At 41.1% G+C, this 26,278-nt stretch overlaps 1 protein-coding gene across 25 annotated transcripts in view; it reads left to right on the top strand.

The window, feature by feature from the left end:
• Positions 1–26,278, top strand: part of TBC1D5 (TBC1 domain family member 5) — a 593,981-nt gene that overhangs the window by 355,139 nt on the left and 212,564 nt on the right. For all 25 annotated transcript variants that reach the window (XM_069568828.1, XM_069568958.1, XM_069568921.1 and 22 more), the window contains 3 exons: positions 104–154; positions 252–321; positions 10,818–10,990. In XM_069568828.1, the coding sequence (XP_069424929.1) occupies positions 104–154; positions 252–321; positions 10,818–10,990 (294 nt within the window). The remainder of the gene's footprint in view (positions 1–103; positions 155–251; positions 322–10,817; positions 10,991–26,278) is intronic.

Here is a 26,278-nt window from a genome sequence, read left to right as displayed (position 1 = left end):
TACACATTATATGAAAGCTGGCTTAGAGTATAGATAAGGCAACCTCTGCATCTTTTTCTATTAAAAAATTACACATTCTGATCGCTTGCATTGCTGTTTTTAGTGAGGAAATGAAGACTCTCCTGAACCCTGAATATCTGGAACATGATGCCTAGTAAGTACAAAAACTTTATGGTTATTTTTATTTTTTATGCTATTTTTACCTTAATGAAGATTTAACATTAGCATTATATTATTTTTCTGATTTTTAGTGCAATGTTCTCACAGCTTATGGAAACTGCTGAACCTTGGTTTTCTACTTTTGAGCATGATGGTCAAAAGGTAATTATAGTACAAATATTTTCAATGTATTTGAGGGAACAAATGATTTCAGTAAATAAAAGTGTAAAATCAGAGACAGAAGCCATTATTATCACTATAAAAACAAAAATATAAAAATGCCTGTGAAATAAGTTTGAACTGGGGTTCTAAATCATGCCTCTAATTATTGACGGATTTACAAAGGTAATATATAAATTTTCATGTAAATAAAATAGAAACTTTCTTTTATATGTGTATAAATTATGCATGCAATATAATTTCTTAAAACTGCTATAAATTTTGAATGAGAAGTGTATTAATCTGCTTGATCTCTGCTGTGAATAGACAGGCCCTGAAGTATGTAGGTAAACTGTATCAAGTAGGTTGTTTTACTGATGCATCACTAAGTTGAATTTATATGTTTAACAGCAATAATATTTACCCTTTCTCTCTCTCACCTTTATTCTTTAACTGTAATTTTTGTGAAATGACATACCATAGTATTCACCTTTTTAAATGTACAATTTAGAGTTTTTTAATAGATTCACAGTGTTGGTGTGTGCATCTCCACTTTCTAATTTCAAAACATTTCGGCCCCCTGGAAGGAAACCCTGTCCCACTAGCAGCCACCCCTCATTTCCCTCCCCAGAACATCCGGCATCACTAGTGTGTCCTCTGTTTCTTTGAGCTTGCCATTCTAGACCTTGTGTGTAAGTGAAATGGTACAGTGTGCGACCTTTGTGCCTGGCTGTTTTGGCTTGCAGCGTGTGCCAGTACTTCATCCTTTTTCACGGCTGAATAATGTTTCCTTGCATACACGCGTGTCACGTTTTACTTTTCCATTCATCAGTCGGTAGACATTTGGGTTCTTTTCACTTTCTAACTATTAAAAATTATGTTGGTCTGAACATTTGTGTACAAACTTTGTGAACATATGTTTTCATTTCTCTTGGCATATCTCTAAGAGTGGAATTGCCAAATTAACTGTTATTTTAAACAAATATATATGCTAACTTTGGGATCATTCTGGCCTTTTCATTGTTATTGCACAATATTGGGAAAATTGCAAATTATTCTGACAAGGTCTGTTGTGTTAAGAGTTTTGGGTATATTATTTTCTATGTGACTAATTTCTTTTATATTAGTATAATTGAATGCATTCTGGTTAGAAACCATGTATCACTCAGTTCTTTCATTTTATCTCTTAGCCAATGAGGTGGATAACTAATGCTTTCTATGCCTTTGGTCGAGGTGAGGACGAACTACTGCCTGCAGGCCAATTTGGCCTGCCATCTGTTTTTGTACAGCTTGGGAGTTAAAAATGGTTTTACATTATTAAATGATTGAAAAAATATTGAAAGAAAAATAATATTTTGTGACATGTAAATTACAGGGAACTCGAATTTCCGTGTCCATAAAAAAGTTTTGTTGGGATACTGCCATGCCTATTTGTTTACATACTGTCTTCAGCTGCTTTCTCATTACAAAGGCAGAGCTGGGTGATTGCAGCATGGACTGTGTGGCTTGGAAAGCCTCAAACATTTACCATTTTTGCAGAGAAAGTTTGTCAAGTCCTAGCCTAAGTGATAAAGTCTTCCTCCAGCAATGTATCACCATGCTCTATTCTGTAAGGATTATTAGAGGGAAAGCATGCTGTAAGCACATGTGATGAACAGTGTATTTTCAGCAGGTGATTTGGTAAAGACATAGATTTAACGTGAACATCAGATTTTGAGCAGAGTATTTGAATACATTTTATTATAGACCTCATAATCGTTTTACACAGTGGTCATTTTGTGTTTTATAACTGATTCAGAGTATCTGAGAAGCTGAATGATAAAATGTGAGGGCTGCCAGTTTTTACTTTTACTTATCCACGTTGCTTTCACTGAATCATATGAAAATGGCTGCTGCTGCTGCTGCTGCTAAGTCGCTTCAGTTGTGTCCAACTCTGTGCAACCCCATAGACGGCAGCCCACCAGGCTCCCCCGTCCCTGGGATTCTCCAGACAAGAACACTGGAGTGGGTTGCCATTTCCTTCTCCAGTGCATGAAAGTGAAAAGTGAAAGGGAAGTCGCTCAGTCGTGTCCGACTCTTAGTGACCCCATGGACTGCAGCCTACCAGGCTCCTCCGTCCATGGATTTTCCAGGAAACAGTACTGGAGAGGGGTGCCATCGCCTTCTAAGACTACACAAAGACACTTAATCAGAGAACACATGGACATGCCCTCTGAGAGTCGGTATCCGTTACTTGTGTGTATCAGTGCCTCCTGTGTCCCTAGAAAGCATATCTCATGACTCCCTTTTCATCCTACCTTTTGTCTTCTGTTTCATGATTCTGTCATCTTTTAAAGAAGAAGGTTGAGAAATTATTATATCCCTCTTTCAGGTCTTCTAATTCCATGGAAAATTCAGTTATATCACGGTGCATGCCACCCCGTTCAGTGACGTTCCTTTTATAAGCCTTCCGTGATGAAGGAAGTGCTGTGTTGGTTTGCATGGTGGTGTGAAACCGTTGTCTCACTGTGTCACTCACTTTGTGGCCTGGCGCTGATCTGTAAAACACTGTGCCTGCCACTGAGAAGTGGTTAGAAAGTTCTCTAGTTCTATTGGTCATTGTGTTTGTCTCATCAAATGAGGTGAGGCAGCTTTATGTTCAATGTAGGTAGCATTCTTTATCATAAGAAATCCTGAAGATCAGTGTTTTTCATTAACTCTATCTTTATTGTTTCAATTTTCCTATTAGGTATGCTATGCTGTTTAGCATTTAAATGACCAGAGAGAGTGCTTTCAAGATTTTTAAATTTAACACATTTTATTATATTAGGTTGGTGCAAATGTAATTGCGTTTTCTAACTGGCAATTTTAAATCATTATAATCAGGGTCAAACACAACTTTATTCATCAACACATCTTTGCCAACAAGAAGTGTTTGTTTATTTCTGAAGCATAAAATTCCATACCTTGGGATTCAGCAAACTCTTGGAAAACATTTTCTGCCTTCAGCTGGTTGTGGAAGCATTTTCCTTGCAAAAAATTGTTGAGATGGTTGGCGAAGTCGTAGTCTGTTGGTGAGAGGTCAAGTGAATATGGTGGGTGAGGCAAAAGTTCCTAGTCCAATTCATTCCACTTTTGAAGCGCTGGTTGTGTGGCATGCAGTTGGGCATTGTCATGGAGAAGAACTGGGCCCTTTCTGTTGACCAGTACTGGCTGCAGGCATTGCAATTCTTGGTGCATCTCACTGATTTACTGAGCATACTTCTCAGATATAATGACTGCACAGGATTCAAAACACTGTAGTGGGCCAGCTGGCAGCAGACCACCAAACAGCGGCCATGACCGTTGTTGGTGCAGGTTTGGCTTAGGAGAGCGCCTGGGGCTGCTTCTCGGTCCAGCCACTGAGCTGGGCATCACTGGTGGTCATATAAAGTACACTTTTTTGTCTCAGAAATGGTTTGTTGTTCCATAGAAAAAGAAAAGACGACACTTCAAAGCAATGGATTTTTTTTTGCTTTGTGGATGACTGATGAGGCGCTTGGACTTCCCAGGTGGCAGCAGTGGTAAAGAGCCCGCCTGCCAGTGCTGGAGACGCAAGAGAAACGGGCTGGCTGGTGGTCACTGTCAGCTTCTGATGGCCAGCCAGTATGCCCTCATCATCTAGGCTCTCACCTCCTTTGCAAAACTTCCGGAACCACCACTGTGCTGTATGTTGGTTCGCAGTTCCTGCGCCAAATGCACTGTTGGTGCTGTGAGTTGTCTTCACTGCTTTACACCTCACTTGGAACTCAAATAAGAGAATCGATCAGATTTGCGTTTTGTCTTAACAGCATTTCCGTGTGTGTGTGCTTAGTGGTGTCTGATTCTGTGCGGCCCCGTGGACTGTAGTCTACCAGGCTCCTCTGTCCATGGGATTTTCTAAGCAAGAGTACTGGAGCAGGTGCCGTCATCTCCAGAGGATGGATCTTCCCGACCCAGGGATTGAACCTGGGTATCTTGCATCTCCTGCACTGGTAGATGGATTCTTTACCACTAGCACCACATGTAAAGTCCTTACTCCTATCATTCTCTTAGTCTAAAATGAAATAAATGTAAATACCCAGCAATTAATATCGTTAGCATAAAAACATAAAGTGAAAAAGACACGCTAAAATAATGTATACATACCATAACCATATTTATTTAAATACATATCAAATGGCAAGGTTCAATAATGCAAAACTGCGAATACTTTTGCACCAACCTAATGAAGTATTCTGTTAGGGGAATCTTTTCAAGTTAAAGTATCCTGTTATTTGAGGAGAGTATACTGGATGTTACAAAATCAGAAAAAAGATTCTTGGATGTACTGTTTTTATAGCAAATGATGGCAATATGGAGGTTTCCCTTTCACATTAGCAACGAGTTGAGCTCTAAATATTAACGTAGTCTTCTGACCTTTGGACCTAAGTACGCTAGGGCAGGCACTGTAGAAAGTCCAAAGGGCTGTGTTTCATTTTAAGACTGGAAATGATGCTGGGCAGCCAGATGGAACCCCTTCCCATAAGCCTCCTCTGTCCTTAACAAGCACCCCCCTCCTCTCTCCTGAGCTTTCTGCCACCCTGCCTAGTCACGACTCTAGGGTGAATTCCAGGCTTTTTTTCTGTGTAGTTCTTTCTTCCAAATGGTGCAGGCAAGAGCTTTACCTTCTTTATGTCACTGAATCTGGTCCAGTGACAAAAAGCTGATACTCCTTTTAGAGATCTCACAGTTTAGGAGGCAGAGAAGTAGCAAAGCAGGGAAGACGGACTGAACTGGGACTGGACACTTGAGCCAAATCTGACAGTACACGTGGGGGCCCGTCAGGGGAAACCCTGGGAGGGATGCTTCACGTAAAGAATGGCAGACCAGGGTCTCTGCAGGCACAGTGAGAGCAGGCTGACCACGTGAGGGCAAGACTGCCCACCTGGCTAAAGAGTTTGGATTGTTTTGTTTTTCCTGGAGTGAAAATAATGAGGCCTTCTAAAAAATGTCTAAGGAGGGACTCTGCCATCTTGTGACTTGTATGAAAAGGCAAAAAGATAGGACCCTGAAAGGTAAACTCGCCAGGTCAGCAGCTGGCCAGTATGCTACTAGAGAAGAGTGGAGAAGTGAGTCCAGAAAGAATGGAGAGGCTGAGCCAGAGCGGAAACAACGCCTGGTTGTGGGCGTGTCTGGTGATAGGAGTGAAGTCCGATGCTGTAAAGGTCATTGTTGCATAGGAACCTGGGATGTTAGGTCTGTGAATCAAGGTAAATTGAAGTGGTCAAACAGGAGGTGGCAAGAGTGAACATGGACATTTTAGGAATCAGTGAACTAAAATGGATTGAAATGGGCAAATTTAATTCAGATGACCATTACAGCTACAACTGTGGGCAAGAATCCCACAGAAGAAATGGGGTAGACTTCATAGTCAACAGAAGAGTCTGAAATGCAGTACTTGGGTGCAGTCTCAAAAACAACAGAATGATTGATATCTGTTCATTTCCAAGGCAAGTCATTCAACATAACAGTAATCCAAGCCTATACCCCAACCACTAATGCCAAAGAAGCTGAAGGTGGATGGTTCTGTGAAGAGCTGCAGGTGTCCAGTGGCTCAGACGGTGAAGTGTCTGCCTACAATGCGGGAGAAAGTGAAAGTGAAGTCACTCAGTCGCGTCCAACTCTTTGTGACCCTGTGGACTGTAGCCTACCAAGCTCCTCCGTCCATGGGATTCTCCAGGCAAGAATACTGGAGTGGGTTGCCATTTCCTTCTCCAGGGGATCTTCCCAATCCAGGGATCAAACCCAGGTTTCCTGCATTGGAGGCAGACACTTTAACCTCTGAACCACCAGGGAAGCGGGAGACCTGGGTTCAGTCCCTGGGTTGGGAAGATCTCCTGGAGAAGGAAATGGTGACCCACTTTAGTATTCTTGCCTGGAAAATCCCATGAACGGAGGAACCTGGTAGGCTATAGTCCATGGGGTTGCAAAGAGTCAGACACAGCAAGACCTTCTAAAACTAACACCCAAAAAAGATGTCCTTTGCGTCACTGGAGACTAGAATGCAAAAGTAGGAAGTCAAGAGATACCTGGAGTAACAGGCAAATTTGGCCTGGGAATACAAAATGAAACAGGGCAAAGGATAACAGAGTTTTGCCAAGAGAACACACTGGTCATAGCAAACACCCTCTTCCAACAACAGGAGAAGACTGTACACATGGACGTCACCAGGTGGTCAATACCGAAATCAGATTGATTCAAGCTCTTTGCAGCTGAATATGGAGAAGCTCTGCTGCTGCTGCGGCTGCTGAGTCGCGTCAGCCGTGTCCACCTCTGTGCGGCCCCGTAGACGGCGGCCCACCAGGCTCCGCCTTCCCTGGGAGTCTCCAGGCAAGAGCACTGGAGTGGGCTGCCATTGCCTTCTTCGGGAGAAGCTCTGTTCAGTCAGTGAAAACAAGACAGGGAGCTGACTGGGGCTCAGTTCATGAACTCCATATTGCAAAACCCAGAGTTGAATTGAAGAATGTAGGAAAGCCACTAGACCGTCCATGTAAGACCTGAATCAAACCCCTTATGGTCATGCAGTAGAAATGACAAATTCAAGGACTAGGTCTGATAGAGTGCCTGAAGAACTCTGGACAAAGATTTTTAACGTCGTACAGGAGGCAGCGATCAAAACCATCCCCGAGAAAAAGAAATGCAAAAAGGCAAAGTCGTTGTCTGAGGAGGGCTTACAAAGAGGCGTGAAAAGAAGAGAAGCTAAAGACAAAGGAGGAAAGGAAAGAGGCACTCATCTGAATGCAGAGTTCCAGGGAATGGCAAGGAGAGAGAAGAAAGCCTTCCTCAGTGATCAGCGCCAAGTGATAGAGGAAAACAATAGAATCGGAAAGACTAGAGATCTCGCCAAGAAAATTAAAATAGCTAGGGAACATTTCATGCAAAGATGGGCACAATAAAGGATAGAAATGATATGGACCTAACAGAAGCAGAAGATAAGAGGTGACAAGAATACACAGAAAAACTGTACAAAAAAGATCTTCATGACCCAGATAACCATGATGGTGTGATCACTCACCGAGAGCCAGACATCCTGGGGTGAAAATCAAGTGGACCTTAGGAAGCATCACTACAGAGTGAGTGGAGGTGATGGGACTCCAGTTGAGCTATTTCAGATTCTAAAAAATGATGCTGTGAAAGTGCTGCACTCAGTATGCCAGCAAATTGGGAAAATTCAGAAAGTCACCCAGAAAAGGTCAGTTTTCATTCCAGTTCCAAAGAAGGGCAATGCCAAAGAATGTTCTAACTACCACACAGCTGCACTTACCTCACATGCTAGCAAAGTAATGCTCAAACTTCTCCAAGCCAGGCTTCAACTGTATGTGAACCAAGAATTTCCAGATGTTCAAGCTGGATTTAGAAAAAGCAGAGGAACCAGAGATCAAATTGCCAACATCCACTGACTCATAGATAAAGCAAGAGAATTACAGTAAAATATGTACTTCTGCTTCATTGACTTTGCTAAAGCCTTTGAGTATGTGGATCACATCAAACTGTGGAAAATTCCTAAAGAGATGAGAATACCAGACCTCCTTACCTGCCTCCTGAGAAATCTGTATGCAGGTCAAGAAGCAACAGTTAGAACCAGACATGGAACAGAGACTGGTTCAGAATTGAGAAAGGAGTACGTCAAGGCTGTATATTGTTACCCTGCTCATTTAACTTCTATGCAGAGTGCATCATGCAAAATGCCACGCTGGATGATGCACAAGCTGGAATCAAGATTGCCGGGAGAAACAGCAATGACCTCACATATGTAGATGCCACCACCCTTATGGCAGAAAGCGAAGAGGAACTAAGGAGTCTCTTGATGAGGGTGAAAGAGGAGAGTGAAAAAGCTGGCTTAAAACTCATTCAAGAACTAAGGTCGTGGCATTCGGTCCTGTCATTTCGTGGAAAATAGATGGGGAAAAATGGAAACAGTGACAGACTTTATTTGGGGGGGCTGATTTTGGGGGCTCTAAAATCACTGCAGATGGTGACTACAGCCATGAAATTAAAAGACGCTTGCTCCTTGAAAGCAAAGCTATGACAAACCTAGATAGCATATTAAATAGCAGAGACATTACTTTGCTGACAAAGGTCTGTCTAGTTAAGGCTATGGTTTTTCCAGTAGTCATGTGTGAATGTGAGAGTTGGACCATAAAGAAAGCTGATTGCCAAAGAATTGATGCTTTTGAACTGTGTTGTTGGAGAAGACTCTTAAGAGTCCCTTGGACTGCAAGGAGATCCAACCAGTCCATCCTAAAGGAGACCAGTCCTGAATATTCATTGGAAGGACTGATACTGAACCTGAAGCTCCAATACTTTGGCCACCTGATGCGAAGAGCGGACTCACTGGAAAGGACCCTGATGCTGGGAAAGATTGAAGGCAGGCAAAGGGGGCAACAGAGAAGGAGGTGATTGGATGTTATTACCAGCTCAATGACATGAGTTTGAGCAAGCTCTGGGAGTTGGTGATGGACAGGGAGGCTTGGCGTGCTGCGGTCCATGAGGTCGCAAAGAGTTGGACACGACGGAGAGACTGCACTGAACTGAAGGAGCGACTTCCCTTGTGATCCAGTAATCAGGACTCCATGCTTCTGCTGCAGGGGCATGGGCTTGATCCCTGATTGGGGAGTAAGATCCCACATACAGCAAGGCATTACCAGAAAAGGAAAAAAAAAATTAAAAGTGTAAGGAAGGTGATCTGGTACAGTCTAATACCTAGGTTACGTAGATTACCAGACAGTTTGCAAGATGGATTTAAAGCAGGAGGGAAGGAGTAACTCGGTCCCCGAATCAGGTGGTTCCAGGCAGAGAAGCAGCAGATACAGAAGTACGCTGCGTGGTTCTGAGGAGCTAAAATCAGCGAACTGGGTGTTCTTACTGGAGGATGTGTTGCTTTAGGCGTGGGAAAGCATGAACAAGTGTGTGAGCAGATGATGAGCACTGATGTGGGCCTACTGGATTTGAAACCTTTGGGCTGTCTAAGGTTCTTCACCAACGTTTGAGCCTATGGCAGGTGGCCTAGAGTTCTAGATATGAATACAGATTAGAAAATCTTTGCAAAAAGAATTTTGACTGTAGCACTGTGAATGACTAAGCTCACTCAGGGAACTATATAAGTAGGAGTTCAGCTGACACCAGAACCATGTGGAAAAGCAGCACTCGCGAAATAGAGCGAACAACGTGAGCTCGAGAAGGAACCTGAGGATGAGCAACAGGCGGCCATTGAGAGAGGGAGCGCAGCTGCAGAGAGGCAGAACTTGGGGCCTGACCATCAGAAGAAAGGCCAGGTATAGGATATTAGGGTATATCAGCAGGACTGATGCTGAAGCTGAAGCTCCAATGCTGTGGGCACCTGATGCCAAGAACTGATTCATTGGAAAAGACCCTGATGCTCAGAAAGACTGAAAGCGGGAGGAGAAGGGGACAACAGAGGATGAGATGGTTGGATGGCATCACTGACTTGATGGATATGAGTTTGAGTAAACTCCGGGAGTTGGTGATGGACAGGGAGGCCTGGCGTGCTGCAGTCCATGGGTCGCAGAGAGTCAGACAGACTGCGCAGCTGAACTGACTTGACTGGTCATCAGACTTGAGGGGGTAGCTGAAGTTTCCATGAAAGCATTACAGAGTTAGAGATCTGTCTTTCTGTACAGGGTATGGGGTGGCAGGAAGGGAAGTTGTACTGCCTGTGTAGATTTCTTTTAAGTCAGCTACACTTTTGATCTGGAGAATTTAAAAATCTTTCTACCTAGCTGGGTTTTTTTTTCTTTAAGTTTTTGTTTTTTTTTTTTTTTTTTTTAACTGGAGGGCACCTACCCTACAGTGTTGTGCTGGTCTCTGCCACACAAAAGCATGCACATGCGCCTTCCATCGTGACTCTCCTGCCCTCACCTGTCGCCCCTTCCCATTCTCTAGGTTGTCACAGAGCACCGTCTGCCCAGCTGTTGAAATTGATCAGCGGACACTCAGAGAAAGCCTCCTATTTTAGTATCAGCGTACTTTATTTCTTGACTTCTTTTTTTTGTTTGTTTAAGAGCTCAAAGTAAGACAGTTTTCAATTACTGTTGTTGTTTTTTTCATGTTTAATTCTTGTGCCACAAGAAGCATGTTTCCCTCAGAGTGTTCACTTAGGTGCTGTGGCTGCTGAGGCGCACTGGCTACACACAGAGAGACTAGATAGAAGACCTCTAGCCAAAACTGTCTTAAAAGACTGAATGTCACTGAAGAAACTGGTCAAGGGAACACAGCTAGAACATATTTTAGAAGCTTTTTCTTGGCCTTTACTTTATGAGCACAGGCATTTATGTGGCAATCAGTTAATTATTCCACATTTGAAGCGTTTGTCCTGAGTTGGTTAAAGTAGTCGCTGGTTCTTCTTTAAGCTTCCATTGATAAATACTTTAAAGAGTCATGGCCTTATATTTGTTAATTTCACCCTGAAGTAATACCTGTTCCATTTTTCCTATGTTTAGGGGAAAGAAACCCTGATGCCTCCTATCCCCTTTGCTAGACCACAGGATTTGGGGCCAACAATTGCTATTGTTACTAAAGTCAACCAGATCCAGGATCAGCTACTGAAGAAGCATGATATTGAGCTTTACATGCACCTGAACAGACTAGAAATTGCGCCACAGATTTATGGGTTGTAAGTATTCAATTTAAATTGCAGCAGCACCAAATTTTGACCTACAGTGGTTTCTGTATGTTTTGGATTCATGGAAGCAAGAGTTCGCGCCGTCCCGGCTGTGGTTCTTTCATTTCGCCTGTGTGTTCTGTGAGCCAGACCCAGTGCTCACTGCTTTCACACGCTGTCTTTCATCTGATATTACCCTGTGTTACAAAGGGAGAAGCTGAGACGTGCAGTGAAGCTGTTAGTCACTCACTCATGTCCAACACTCTGCAATCCCATGGACTATAGCCCACCAGGCTCCCCTGTCCATGGAATTCTTGAGGCAAGAATACTGAAGTGGGTTGCCATTCCCTCCTCCAAGGGATCTTCCCATCCCAGGGATCGAACCTGGGTCTCCTGCATTGCAGGCAAATTCTTTACCATCTGAGCCACCAGAGAAGCCTGAGGTTTACAATAACCTTACATATACTGAATAGTGAAATCATAGTTCAGTCCAGATGGAACTGGATCCATAATCTGCAAAGCTCAGTGCAAAATAAAAATAAATGGCTCTTTAAAAAAATGAGTGGGAATTTCAAGATGGCAACAGCAGATCATTAAACCAAGCCTTCTGAGAAGTGCAGAGTCACACAGATTATATACATGTGAAGCAGCCCAGTACCCAGACAATCCTGTAATATATTCATGTTCTTTCCACTTTATAATGTGCTTATCTGCTCTACCCTTTGGAGTGCATTTCTAAAAGTAAGATAAATGTCTCTCACAGTAAAAATAATATATTAACCTTCTTTAGCTAGATGATTTCTGTAACATACTGTAGCAGGAGAATATGGAGCCAGTCACCCTTAGGTGTATGTGAGAGTGTGTGTGTGTGTGTGTGTGCATTCAATAACTTATAATGTGAGTATGCAAATTAGCAACTTTAATAAATATGAATTAGTTGTGTAGTGCTACAGACAGCAAAAGCATTTTTAAATTGAAACGATACGGCATTCATACCTAATGTTGGGCATTCCCTTGGTAGATGTCTCTTGCAAATCACATCTTTCAACTAGATCGAATATGGAAAATTGAGAAGATTTTATAAGATATACATAATAGATTTGCAATGAATATGAGTTCATTATTTCAATCAGGAAGAACCTCAAGTCACAGGTTTTGAACCAGCGCAGAAGCCACTTATCTAGACCGAAGGAGAGCATGTCCGTGAGCTTTCTTCACGTCCGCATGGCGCGCAGCCTGACACTAGTGACTGCTGCTTAGCTGCTCTCCTGAAGCCCTGAGCTCTGACTGACACCCTCCGCGCTCCTGTTTCGATGATACTCGTTTGCATTTTTGTGACTTACGCTTGACTTCATCACTGAGAGTAGCTCCGTCATTCCCAGTGGGAGGGAGAAAGCTGTGGAAATCATGGGTCTTGGGCAGCACTGTAGGTTACCGTCACACTGGCATTTACTCCACTTTTAAGTCTGGCTGACATATGTGTGATTATAGAATAAAACTCTGTTGCAGACTACCAAGTGGCCAGGTCAGGAGGCAGGTTCTATATTCTTTTCAGCCTTGTGCCCCCTCCAGTGTTCTGCCTGGGAAACCCCACGGACAGAGGAGCCTGGAGGGCTACAGTCCATGGGGTCGCAAAAGACTCAGACACAAGGTAGCGGCGAAACTGCAGCAATGCACTCAAACAGCTGGTTTATTCAAACAGAAAGTGATTTGATAGCCTCAAAAACTGTTTTCTGGTCTAGAAATTGGTCTTAAATATTGGAGAAAGAAACTAATGCTGGACACGTTTCTCACTTCTTTGAAATGCTGTCTTGTTTGCTACCTCTTTGGCCGAGCTGGTGCTTTACCTTGTGGTGGTCGTGGCATGGACTTGGGTCCGGTGATTTTTAGCCAGTGTGTTCTGGTTTCCTTATCAGACATTAGTTCCCATCTGCTTTCTCTTCATAATGACCCATAGAACTTCTTTCATATCCACCCAGCACCTTCCCAATAAAATTCTGTGATCGCTGACATAATTACTCTTAATCTTTTCAACTTCATTTTTTAGCAGCACTAACAAAATCAGGGCTTGCAGTAACAGTAGCTGACTCAGTTATCCGTTTATTTTTGTATAGATGTATTATTTTTAAATACATAATTTTTCATCCTTGAAGAAATCACTCATTCTCTTAATTGTTCTGTATTACATTCTGTAGTACAAGGATTTTACTTACTTATATCAGTTATTAAATTTGATTTCATAATTTCTTTTGGTGAGGCAATGTGGTTGAGTTTCCCTGTGTCTTTATGCTACCCTAAGCTGTACCACTCATCTATATATTTCCTACTGATAACTGTTAGGATGGGCACAAAGGATAATATAATATAAAATGGCAGTTAGAAGCATAGACTTTGAAATGATACAGACTTGTTTAACCACTCTGAGCCTTGGTTTCTTCATCTGTGAAATAGAAATGAAAAATAGTGGTACCTACTTCATGGAGTGCCTATGAAAATTAAATCCTAATAGATAAAAATCATAGTGTTCAGTAGGGGATAAACGTTGAGTATATGGTGAGCACTGCTTTTGTTTCCATTATCTGCCATTGTCGTTGCAGATTTAAGATATCATGGCCCCGTCAGCATGATGTACTCTGTGATTCAGGAGCCCTTCTAGCTCTGACTTTGGCTTTCCGTGTTTTCTTCAGTAAGGCATCCAAGCTTCTACTTAGGTGGAAACATAATAGCTATCCTTTGTAGGGGTGCTTCTCAAGAAATAGTACAGAATTGAAGAGTAAACATTTAGAAACATTATAGCCGTTTGACAGAATAATTTTATGTCCTTGAACCTAATAAATGTTGTAGGTTTTATCTCATGGAAATAAATTAAAATTATTAGTTTTGTTTTAGATAATGCAAGTAATATTAATCTAAATAACTGCTGATGCTCCTGTATGTTGCTCTTGGGAGAAAGTTGTTTACAAGGTGGAGAAAAGGTTATTTAGCAAAATGAAACTATATCCCGTATTGAGTCCAGGTTTCTAATTTTAGTCAACCTTAGCAGTTGCATGGTACATTAAAGTCTAATTGAGTATGCTCTCTGATACGGTTGTGGTTATCTTTAAGACAAAGATTCGGGACTTCCCCGGTGGTCCTGTAGTTAAGACTCCATGCTCCTAATTCAGGGGCCTGGGTTCCATCCCCGGTCAGGGCACTGGATCCCACATGCCGCAACTGAAAGACCAGGCACAGCCAAATAAATAAATGTGTTTTTAAAGAAATGAAAAAGGTTTTATAATTGTCCCCATTCTGGTGTTCTTGCCTGGAGAATCCCAGGGACAGCGGAGCCTGGTGGGCTGCCATCTGTGGGGTCGCACAGAGTCGGACTTGACTGAAGCGACTTAGCTGCAGCAGCAGCATTCTGATATTTGTGTGAGAATATATGTGGAAGTTTCCTGATGTGTTAAATATGCCATCTATAAATGCAGTTGCTGCTTTTTGTTAGTAAATGTGCTTAACAAAATTAGAATTAATAATTAGTGTAGCCACATGAAATGTGGAACTTTTTGTTCTAGTTCTGTGAAAAATGGCATTGGTGATTTGATAGGGATCACATTGAATTGGTAGATCGCATTTGGTAGTATAGTCATTTTCATGATATCATTTCTTCCAGCCCAGGAACAGGAAGAGTGTCTCTCCGTCTGTCTGTGCCGCCTCTGACCCCTTTCGTCCGTGTCTTATAGTTTTCTTCATGCAGCTCTTTTCTCTCCTTAGGTAGGCCTATTCCTGTTTTTGTTGTAATGGTGAGTGGGATTGATTCCTTAATTTCTCTTTCTGGGTTCTCGTTGTTAGTGTATAGGAATGCAGGTGATTTCTGTGTATTGATTTTGCATTCTGCGACTTTGTTAAATTCACTGATTAGGTCTAGGAATTTTCTGACAATGTAAGTGGTGCTGGGAAAACTGGACAGCTACATGTGAAAGAATGAAATTATAACACTGCCTAACACCATACACAAAGATAAACTCAGAATGGATTAAAGACCTAAAGGTAAGACCAGAAACTATAAAACTCTTAGAGGAATACATAGGCAGAACACTTTATGACATAAATCAAAGCAAGATCCTCTATGACCCACCTCCTAGAGTAATGGAAATAAAAATAAAAGTAAAAAAATAGGACCTAATTAAACTTAAAAGATTTTACACAACAGAGGAAACTATAAATAAGGTGAAAAGACAACCCTCAGCATGGGAGACAATAATAGCAGATGCAACAGCTGACAGGGGATCAATTTCTAGAATATACAAGCAGCTCATACAACTCAATACGGGAAAACCAAATAACCCAATCAGAAAGCGGGAAAAAGACATAGACAGACATTTCTCCAAAGAAGACATACAGATGGCTCCCAAACACATTGAAAACGTGCTCGACGTTGCTCATTATTAGAGAACTGCAAATCAAAACTACAGTGAGACATCACTTCACTCTGGTCAGAATGCCCGTCATCAAAAAGTCTACAGTAAATGCTGGGGAGGGTGTGGGGAAAAGAGAAGGAACCCTCTTTCACTGTTGGTGGGAGTGTAAATTGATGCAGTCACTATGGAAGACGGTATGGCGATTCCTTAAAAATCTAGGAATAAAACCACCATATGACCCAGCAATCCCACTCCTAGACATACACCCTGAGGAAATCAAAATTGAAAGAGACGCATGTACCCCAGTGTCCACTGCAGCCCTATTTACAGTAGCTGGGACATGGAAGCAGCTGGCTGATGAATGGATAAAGAAGCTGTCATGCATACATAAAGGAAATATTACTCAACCATATAAAGGGACACATTCGAGTCTGTTCTAATGAGGTAGGTGAACCGAGAGCCCCTTCTACAGCGTGAAGTAAGTCAGAAAGAGAAAAGCAAATGTCGCATACTAATGCATATACATGGAGTCTAGATAGAGGGTACTGATGGAATCATTTGCAGGGCAGCAGAGAGACACAGACATCATCCAGAACAGACTTAGGACACGGCGGGGGAGGGGAGGAAGGAGAGAGTGGGATGTATGGAGGTTGTAACCTGGAAACTTACATTGCCACTTGTAAAATAGGTAGCCAGTGGGAATCTACTGTATGGCTCAGGGAGCTCAAACCAGGGCTCAGTAACAACCTAGAGGGATGGGATGGGGAGGGAGGTTCAAGAGGGAGGGGACACATGAATACATATGGCTGATTCATATTGATGTTTGGTGGAAACCAACACAATTCTGTAAAGCAATTACCCTTCAATTAAAAAATAAATTTAAAATTAAAAAAATAATTAGTGTAAAAATGTTAATTGCAAACATTGGCTAAAGTAATTCCAAATTAGCTTATCTTAATTTTAAATGAATGGATGATATTTGTCTTGCAATACAGGAATAAGATCCTATGGAATCTTGAATGTTAGATAGTAACTTGCTTGTTAATGCTGTTATTTGTATGTTTAAGTGCATTATCTCCTGAATAACTGTAACTGGTTTTTCTGTCAGGAAATGTTAAATCAACTTACTACTTAGGTTAAACAGTGTTAATTTGTAATTAAATATTTAATACATCCTGAATGGATGTGAGTCTGAGTGAACTCCGGGAGTTGGTGATGGACAGGGAGGCCTGGCGTGCTGCGATTCATGGGGTCGCAAAGAGTCGAACATGACAGCAACTGAACTGAACTGAAGTGATATTATAAAATAATATTTCCTAAAAGTGATTTACACTATCTTCCACTAACTTTGTGAAAGATTACTCCTTTTATACCAAAAATGAAATTTTTCTTTAAAAATTCAGAAGATGTATTATCTTGACTTGTCTTTTGTTTGCTAATTATTAGACTTTTAAAAATTCAACTTCTAAGGGGCCTATCAATGCATGCTGACTAATTTCCAAAGTGAAACACTGACTACGTGAATTCAAGGTGATGTCTAACAGTTACTGTTCAGTGTTTTAATATGAGAATAAGAATGTCCTGTGATTTCATCACTTAGGAGTTATTTTTGTGAAAACACCTCTAAAATATTACTTTTACCATTTCATCCCTGAGTATGTGTTATTTCGATTCCAGAAGAACCCAGTCAAAGCAGATAAAAATACAAGTATTCAATGCTGTTTTCTTAATGAAGTGAAGTGAAGTCGCTCAGTCATGTCTAACTCTTTGCGACCCCGTGGACTGTAACCTACCAGGTTCCTCTGTCCATGGGATTTACCAGGCAATAGTACTGGAGTGGATTGCCATTTCCTTCTCCAGGGGATCTTCCCGACCCAGGGATTGAACCCGGGTCTCTGGCATTTTAGACAGACGCCTTACCATCTGAGCCACCAATACTCAATACTATTTTATAAAGAGATTAACAATTGAAGTTTAAAAATAACAAGTTTTTGCTAGGCCAGAGTAACTATTTTATTAGCACTTTTAAATATATTGAATCTGTATATTTTCAACTACATTTTATTCTTTGATATAAATAGAATACATAATAAGCATCTGTGGGATATGCAATTAATGTCACTTTTGAGGAAAGATCCTCATAACACACTTGGGCTTTGGCATTCTTAAATTATGAGCACTTTACAGCACTCATGGGATAAATTCCATATCTCCCAAATGTTTATTATACATCTTTCATTTCCCTTATTTCCTATTTTCTGGATTAGCAGTTGTTTTGCTGTGTTGATATCTAGTAATTTAGTAGAGGAGGTTCTTGATTATTGATAAATAATCTGCTAAATTTTGGTATTGTTTCCAAATATTTATATCACAGTATATTTGTTCTAACACATATCAGTGTGATTGTGTATAACTACCAAGTTTTTCGAGCTGATATTTGAAGTATAATCATATAGTCAAAAATACAACTGTCATCAAAGTCAGTATAATTACCCACCTTAAAAATTCTCTCTCAACAGGTTAAGAAATGGCTTACTATTCTAAACACAGTTAGTGATTGAAATGTTCTTATCTTTTTAATGAACTTTACATTATGTATTAAATATAAAATATATGTTTGATTCCTTGTTATGCACTGGGCAATCCCCCCAAGTTAATCCTTTTGAAAAAGCTGGGTTTTCCTCCTTCTATATGAAGAGTTATAATTAAGAATTACGGGGAAAGATAATTATTTGAAATAATGATTAATAATTCTTAATATTGTTTCCTAAGGACCAGACATTGTCCCTAATGGCTGTCATCAGCTACTTATTCTCACAACACATTGGTACACATATTGTGACCATCTCCATTTTGTAGATGAGGAACTCAAAAAAGTGTAAAGGCTTATTTTGTTTAGATAAACTAGCTACCAAAAAGTTGAGCCAGGCTTTGCACTCTTGAGCCTGCATTCATACGCTCGTTTGACTAGGACTATGAGGATGTAGGAGAATTTTTAAGGTGGGTAATTATATTTTGACCATATGATTATACTTCAGATATCAGCTTGAAAAACTTGGTAGTTATACACAATCACACTGATATGTGTTAGAACAAATATCCTATGATATAAATATTTGGAATCAATACCAAAATTTAGCAGATTATTTATCAATAATCAAGAACCTCCTCTACCAAACTACGTGTGAGACACACAGATGTACTATGTGTCAGACTAGACCGTGAGTCGAATGCAGGGTGAGCGGGTAAGCAGCAAAGACCAGACAGGGCCACGGCCTAGAATCAGACGAGCCCTGTTACTAGTGATCAGAAACCAGCCTACTCCAAAATTTCTTTCCACTAAAATTCAATGCAAAGATTAAAAAAATTTGCAATGTACAGAAAATATATATAAAGAATAAAGAGCAAATTTGTATTCTTTATATATAATAAATCCTTTAAATTAGTAAGAAATCACTTTACCTGTAAAATATTTAGAAAACTAAAGTGAACCAATACATAGGGAAAAAAAATCAATGGACAACAAATATAGAGAAAGGGTTTCAACTGTTCAAATATGAAAGAATTATAAATTAAATAGCATTTAACTCAGTGCTAATCTAATCAGTTTGGGGGTTGATCAGGAAAGTAAGTAAAATGCCTGATAAACTTGGGCTCCTTGACTCCTGATTGCACTTTTAAGCTTATAGACGTGTTAAGGGAGTCAGGGAGCAGCGGGCTGTATGAAGATGCTTATCACGGTGTTATTTATGATATGAAAGGGAGACTGATTTCTAATAATAAAGGAAATAATAGGGTGAATAAGTTCATTTGATGAAATTAGGCCGTAAATTAAATGATGTATTTGTGAACTGTATAATCCCAAGATATGATGCTAATGATAAATTCTAAGGGAAAAAAAATCACTAAGAAAAACTACATATAATCTATTTTCCTAGTTTAAAAAATTATATATGTTTGAAATGAAAATTAGCCTGTAAGTAGTGTTAACATTGGTTATCTTCAACAGGGAGTAAAGGCTGGTGTTTATGTCCTGTACTTTTTGCTGTTTTCTCGGTTATCTCTATTTAATCACTGATTGATTTTATAAGAGTTAAAAAAAGTGATGGCAGACGTAAAAAGTGCTTAATTGGTATTAGTGGGCATACATGTCAATATACGGAAAACTGAAATACTTTGAAGACATATCTGAGCTACTATCAGTAGTCTTTCAGGAATTAAGGAAAGTGGAGGCCGTGGAAAGAATATTTAACACTGTATTGACCAGAGAAATAGTAATACATCATTTGCCACCTGAATATTATTGGTCAGAATTCACTTATGTAACAAATTGCTAGCCACAGGTGTTATTTTCTGCAAAAATCCCCTGGTCAATTATGTGTTAATATGAAAGAAAATGTTTCTGTTTTAACATGTGCAATGCAATAAAATGTATTTACGTCAATCTCTGACAGTATTTTAGAACTTCAAAAAAATTAGATAGTCTGTAATTCTTTGAAAGGGAAATTATATATATATCTAGTCTGTGTTCACTAAAACAATTTGGACAAGATAGAACTTTGTTTTCTTTTCTGTTAAATTACCAGATTAGGGAAGAACTTTTCACTAAAGATTTTTATTTCACCATTTTCGTTTAATATTCTTTTGCTCAAACTGAGAAATTGAAGACTGAATGATACTGCTTAGGTTGGAATGGAGCTTTGGGTGATAGCTGTGTTCAGCGAGTACGGATGAGTGCGCTGCGGCCCAGGGTGGGTGGGGTCCTGGTGGCCTGCCGCACGGCTTTGCTGTTGGTCCTGCACAGAATTCCAGCATCTCAGAATCTTTGGGAAGGCCACTTTTGTAGCTACTCTTGAAATACTTCTGTCTCAGTTGTACTGCTGCTGCTGCTGCTGAGTCACTTCAGTCGTGTCCACCTCTGTGTGACCCCATAGACAGCAGCCCACCAGGCTCCCCCGTCCCTGGGATTCTCCAGGCAAGAACACTGGAGTGGGTGGCCATTTCCTTCTCCAATGCATGAAAGTGAGAAGTGAAAGTGAAGTCGCTCAGTCATGTCCGACCCCATGGACTGCAGCCCACCAGGCTCCTCCGTCCATGGGATTCTCCAGGCGAGAGCACTGAAGTGGGGTGCCATTGCCCTCTCCACAGTTGTACTACTTACAGTAAATAATTGAATATCTCAAGTTGACCAGTCCCTTGTGGAGTTTGGGACCATCACAGATAGCTTGTTTCATGGCAGGTTTCACTCACCTGTCCACTGTGCCTCCCAGCAGAATGTAACAAGTATTTGAATTCTCAATAAATGTTAGGCTCTTACTCACAAGGAGCTCATAGCATAACATAGAGGAAAAGATTTGATATAATATAATTTCGATTAAATCATGGCTCTAAAGGACTGGCAAGGTGGCCTAGTAAATGCTAAAATTGCAACTAACTGCTAAACAAGTATCAACAAAAAACAAAGCAAAACATGCTGGAACCTACCAGAAATGATTCCTTGAATCTGAGGATGAAGAAATTATAGTGAGATGGCCGGAGGGGTACAATCGCAGTAGAATCCCATCCCACACCTGCCAGGGGGCAGGCCACCAACTGGAGAATAGTCATACCACAGAAGTTCTTCCACAGGAGTGAAAGTCCTGAACCCCACATCACGCTTCCTGGCCTGGGGGTCTGACGACGAGAGGAGGAGCCCCAGGAGAAGCGGGTGAACCTGGCGCTGAAGGGCAGTGGGGATTGAGCACAGGGATTCCAGAGGGGAAGGGGAAGCAGCAGCAGGGGGGCAGCGGTGAGCAACTAAAGGCGCACCGCCCCTGGAGGGGCACTCAGGGCCCTGTGTGCACCGGGGCCCAGGGGGAAAGCAGTGATCTCTTAAGAGATTAGGCCAGACCTCCCTGCTAGTGTGGGAGGGGCTCCTACAGGAGCCCGGGGCAGCTGTGGTTCACAGCAGGGACAGAAGACACTGGTGGTAGCAGTTCTGGTGAGGACTCCTTGGTGTGAACCTTCCCAGAGGCTTCTGTTTCCTCCCTAAGACCTTCCCCCCAGCCAACAGCTTGTAGGCCCCCAGTGCTAGGACCCCTCTGGCCAGGTAACTATCGGGCAGGAACACCGCCCACCTCTCAGCAGTGGCGCTGCCTAAAGGCTTCCTGAGCACCCAGCTCCACCCACCAGGAGGCAGAAGCCCTCCCCAGAAAGCCTGCCTAAGCCTCTCCAACAGCCTCGTCCACCAGGGGAGACAGCTAAAGCAAGACGGACTATACAGCCCTGCAACCAGTGGAAATGGAAACAACAGCCACGGAGAATCAGACAAGATGAGATAGCAGGGGGACATATCCCAGATGAAGGAACAAGATGAAGCCCCGGAAGAACCACTCAATGAAGCGGAGATGGGCAACCTACTAGAAACAGAGTTAGCAGTAAGGATAGGGAAGGGGAGCTAGGACCCAGACACCACTGGCCTAGAGCTTTATTCTAGGCTCCGGGAGAGGAGAGTGCCGCTGCAATGTAATGATTTTCGGGATTTCCTTACGGTCCATTGGTTAAGATTTCACTTTCTAACATAGGGGTTGCATGTTTGATCCCCAGTCCAGGACCTAAGAGCCCACATGCCTCATGGCCAAAAACCAAAATGTAAAACAGAAGCTATATTGTAACACATTTAGGAAATACATTAAAAGTGGTTGACACCAAAAAAAAAAAAAAACCACCTTGAAAATTAACAGTGGCTTTATAATCAAATCGCACTGGTCACCCAGTGGTAAATGGATTGAAGGGGGAAGTAGCACTAAGGGAGCAGTGGTTAGCAACTAAAGTGGTAGTGTTTGTATTCTAGAAGACAGGTACTGGTGGCCTGAAACCAGACAAAAGGCAAGGAGAATGACAGAGATAAGTGGGCATGCGGAGAAAAGGCCAAGCTGCTGAGTTTTCAGGACTTGCAATTAATTGAACGTGGGAGTGGGGAAGAGGGAAGGGTCAAAGATAATTTGGACAGAAAGGTCACTGGTGGTAAAAATGACAAAGATAATGAACAATAGGGAAAGAAATTTGAAAGAGGAATTCATTATGCATATGCTGAGTGCCATCTTTCGTTAGGAACTTTGGTATTCAGTAGAAAACTGTGTTACACGGTTCTAGAGTTTTGGAGACAGATTTGGGGAGAAATGGTTTGAAAGTCCACATTCAACATGATGTTGTGGAGTTGCCAGTAAAGTGAGACAAGAAGGACAAAACCAAATCCTGAAAACATCCAGGCACGTGTACCTGACTTCCATGTATTTAAAGCAGCACGCAGTATGGTCTAGTTCGCATTTTAACGAAAACATAGTGTAGTTGATGTGTTTGAGAGAGGCGAGACTGGAAACATGGATACGGTAAGGATGGCTTTGCCCTTGTCTGGGTAAGAATTGATAATAGCAGTGGAGGAGAGATGGTCTGAAGAAATGTTTCACTGATAGAATCTATGGTTTGGTAATAACCCAGACTGATAATGCTTATTTGAGAAAACGGAGGACATTGTGGAATGGAGTTGCTATAGTTTCACAGCATCCACTGCGCCTCCCTGCTGGATCACCTTTTCGTTTCTTCTGAAGCAGTCTGCCCAGTCTACGTGTTACCAAACCCGACCGCCTCAGCTGCTTGCTTCCTCGCCACCAGCCTGAAGCTCACCTTGTCTTCTGCCCTATTGTCGATACCTCTGTTCACTCTCTGTATACTCTGGAGTTAACGGTTTCCCTCTTCTTTGTGACCAGGAGCCATTAGGTATTATATCTTTAATGTTTCTAACCTAGTTCTCTTTGCTAGTTTCTTAAGAAAAAAATGAATCAGCAAAACAAAAACCTTTCTTTGAGCTGCCTCTTCCAGTAGGCCTACTTAACGCCTCTTTTTGTTTTCTAAACCTCCAGAAATAAATATTCAGTTTCCATTTTCCAGTGATTCAGTGTCACTGTGGAGTAAGTGTAAATGGTTGGTCTAAATACACCAGTTACAAGACAGTTTGGAAGATTTTAAACATGAGCCAACTACATGCTGTCTACAAGAAGCTCACTTCAAATATGGTGTTTTTAGATTAGAAGGTTGGAAAAGGTAAAACACAGAAACATTAAAAGAAATGGAGAAAGCGATAATAATGTCAAATAAAGTAGACTTCAGAGAACGGAAAATTAGCACAGACAAAACGGATATTACATAATGGTAAAAGGGTCAGTCCAGCAGATGGATTGAGCAGTCCTTAATGTGTGGGTGTTGAAACAACAGAGTTGCAAAATATGTGAACCAAAAAAGAGCTGAAAGAAGAAAGGCAAAGAGCTGAAAGAAGAAAGGCAAATCCATATTTATAGCTGGAGACTTAATAATTGATAGTAAACTAGACAAAAAAATATAGAACTCAATAATGGTAGTTTGTACCTTCAGTTCAGTCGCTCAGTCGTGTCCGACTCTTTGCAACCCCAAGAAGACTAATTCAAAGTAAGCAGAGGAAGGAGTAAAGGTAAGGATGGGAACCAATATAATTAAGAACACTACAAAGATAATAGAATAACAAGAAACAGAAAAATGAAACAAAAAGCTATTTCTTTGAAAATATTAATAAAAGTAACAGGCTTGAACAAAGGCGAGGCAGGAGAGAAGGTGGGCATGCTCACAGGAGAGCACAACAAAGACCCTCGTGGTGATAGAGCGTTTGGTGTTAGGACTGTGAACTGCTGCGTATCCTGGGGGTGATAGGGTGCTGTGTTTCTGCAGGACGCCACCCTTGGGGAAACAATTCACAGACTCACTATTCTGTGTCTTCCAACTTCATGTGAATATACAATTATCTCAGAATAAGTTTTGTTAAAATAATGTCAATTCAGATAGCTCACGTCTTTTGCCCAACCAAATAAATTGGGTTTATTTATTTTCTTAGTATTGAGTTTAAAGCTTTCTATGTATTCCATAGACAGGTCTGTTGTCATATTTGTTATTCACAAATAGTATCTTCCTGCCAGTGGATTGTGTTTTCATTTCTTACAAGCATCTTTCATAGCACAGACATTTTTCCTTTTTGGTGAAATTCAAATTATCTGTTGTTTCCATATCAAGTTTGTTTCGGTTGTCATATCTAAGAATTCTGTGTTTAACCCAAATCATAAACGTCTTATTTTCTTCTAATTGTTTTGTGTAGTATGTTTAGGCCTGTGATCCATTTTGAGTAAATTTTTATATAAAGTGAGAGGTCATGATTAATTAATTAATTATTTTTGGCAGATAGAATCCAGGTATTCTAGTATCATTGTAGAAAGACTATCCTTTTTCCATTGAGTTGCCTTTGCATCTTTGTCAAAAATCAGTTGGTTTGATTTGTGTGGGTTTATTGCTGATCTGTGTTTTTTACTTCTATTGTTCTGTTAATTACTGAAAGAGGAGTGTTGATCCAGCTGTAACTGTGAATTTCTCTGTTTCTGAAAAGCCACTTCTGAATGACAGACATCTAAGATTGAGAATTAGCCATCCAGTATTCTTAGGTGCCTGCTAAGTTGCTTCAGTTGAGTCTGACTCTTTGTGACCCCATGGACTATAGCTTGGCAGGCTGCTCAGTTCATGGAATTCTCCAGGCAAGAATAGTGAAGTGTAAGATACTCCAGCCAAGACCCTCTTCTGCAGGGGGTCTTCCTGACTCAGGAATCGAACCCACGTCTCACTATGTCGCCTGCATTGCAGGCAGATTCTTTACCACTAGCGCCACCGGGGAAGCCTTAAAGGTGTTAGTTTTGTTTTGCTTGGCTGCACTGTGTGGCAGGTGGGATCTTAGTTCCCTGACCAGGGATCGAACCTGTGGCCTTGGCAGGGGAGGCTCAGTATCAATCACTGGGCCAGCAGAGGAGCTCCCAGTATCCTCATTGCAACACAGACAGCACAGTTTTCTTCTAATTTGTGGGTGGTGACTCAGTCTTGTTTCTTTCCTGGTACTTTTTGACACACAGAGAATGTAATTCCAGTTATGTATATGGTATATATAGACATGTTAATAAAACTGTTAAATACAGCTGGCTTACAGGCTTTGAGGAACTAGTGAATTCCAATATGATCTTGGAGTGCTGTAGCTAAAAGGACTGTTTGCTATTTGGAAATAACAGTGTTTAACACAGACCAGGCCTTTTTTTTTTTTTTTTGCTCTTAAATTCTTCCCATAGGTTGATTTTTTTCCAATTAAATGACTTTTTCCACTAGTGTTTTGCACCCTAATAAATACATGGGACTAGTGGAAAGAACCAAAAAGCAAATGATGTCCTTTTCATTTGATGTATTTGAATAGTTTTAGATGATTCCAAAGTATTAAGCTTCTAACAAGTATTTACAATGAATGTTAAAATGCTTTCAATACATATATAAGAAGTTTTTATTGTAAACTTTTTAGCTCTGTAACTAAGACCTCATCCTTCAAATTTATCTGTTTGTCAAAGCAATTCATTTATTAAAGACCAATATGTAAATATTTTCTAAAGTATATGATTAAATTCACAGTGTTGAAATATATGTTTCTGATTAAGAATTGAGGTGATTGAGACACAAGACATGTTGTGCACCTGAGAAATACTGATGTGCCAGAGGCTGCAGGCCAGGATGGTTCATAACAGAACATAACCCCCACCAACACCGCTCTGGCTGTTAGGGATGAGAGTCATCCTTGTTTCTTGAGTTCTTCCTCTTAAACGGTACAACACTTTGTCATCCCCAGTGTTAACCTTACCCAGGGGACCTGGGTCAACCTCAGTTTATATCAGCGTTCTCTGGAGGAGCTTGATAGAGCAGTTGACTACACAATTGCTGTGATGTCTTTACCTGGACATAAGTGTGTGGGAAAACAAATATCAGCCCACACCTCAGCATGCATAAAATGCCATCTAGTATTCTCCAGGAAGAC

This window comes from Ovis canadensis, chromosome 1 (assembly GCF_042477335.2).
Source record: "Ovis canadensis isolate MfBH-ARS-UI-01 breed Bighorn chromosome 1, ARS-UI_OviCan_v2, whole genome shotgun sequence".
Lineage (NCBI taxonomy): Eukaryota > Metazoa > Chordata > Mammalia > Artiodactyla > Bovidae > Ovis > Ovis canadensis.
This window is presented reverse-complemented; position numbering and strand designations above follow the sequence as displayed.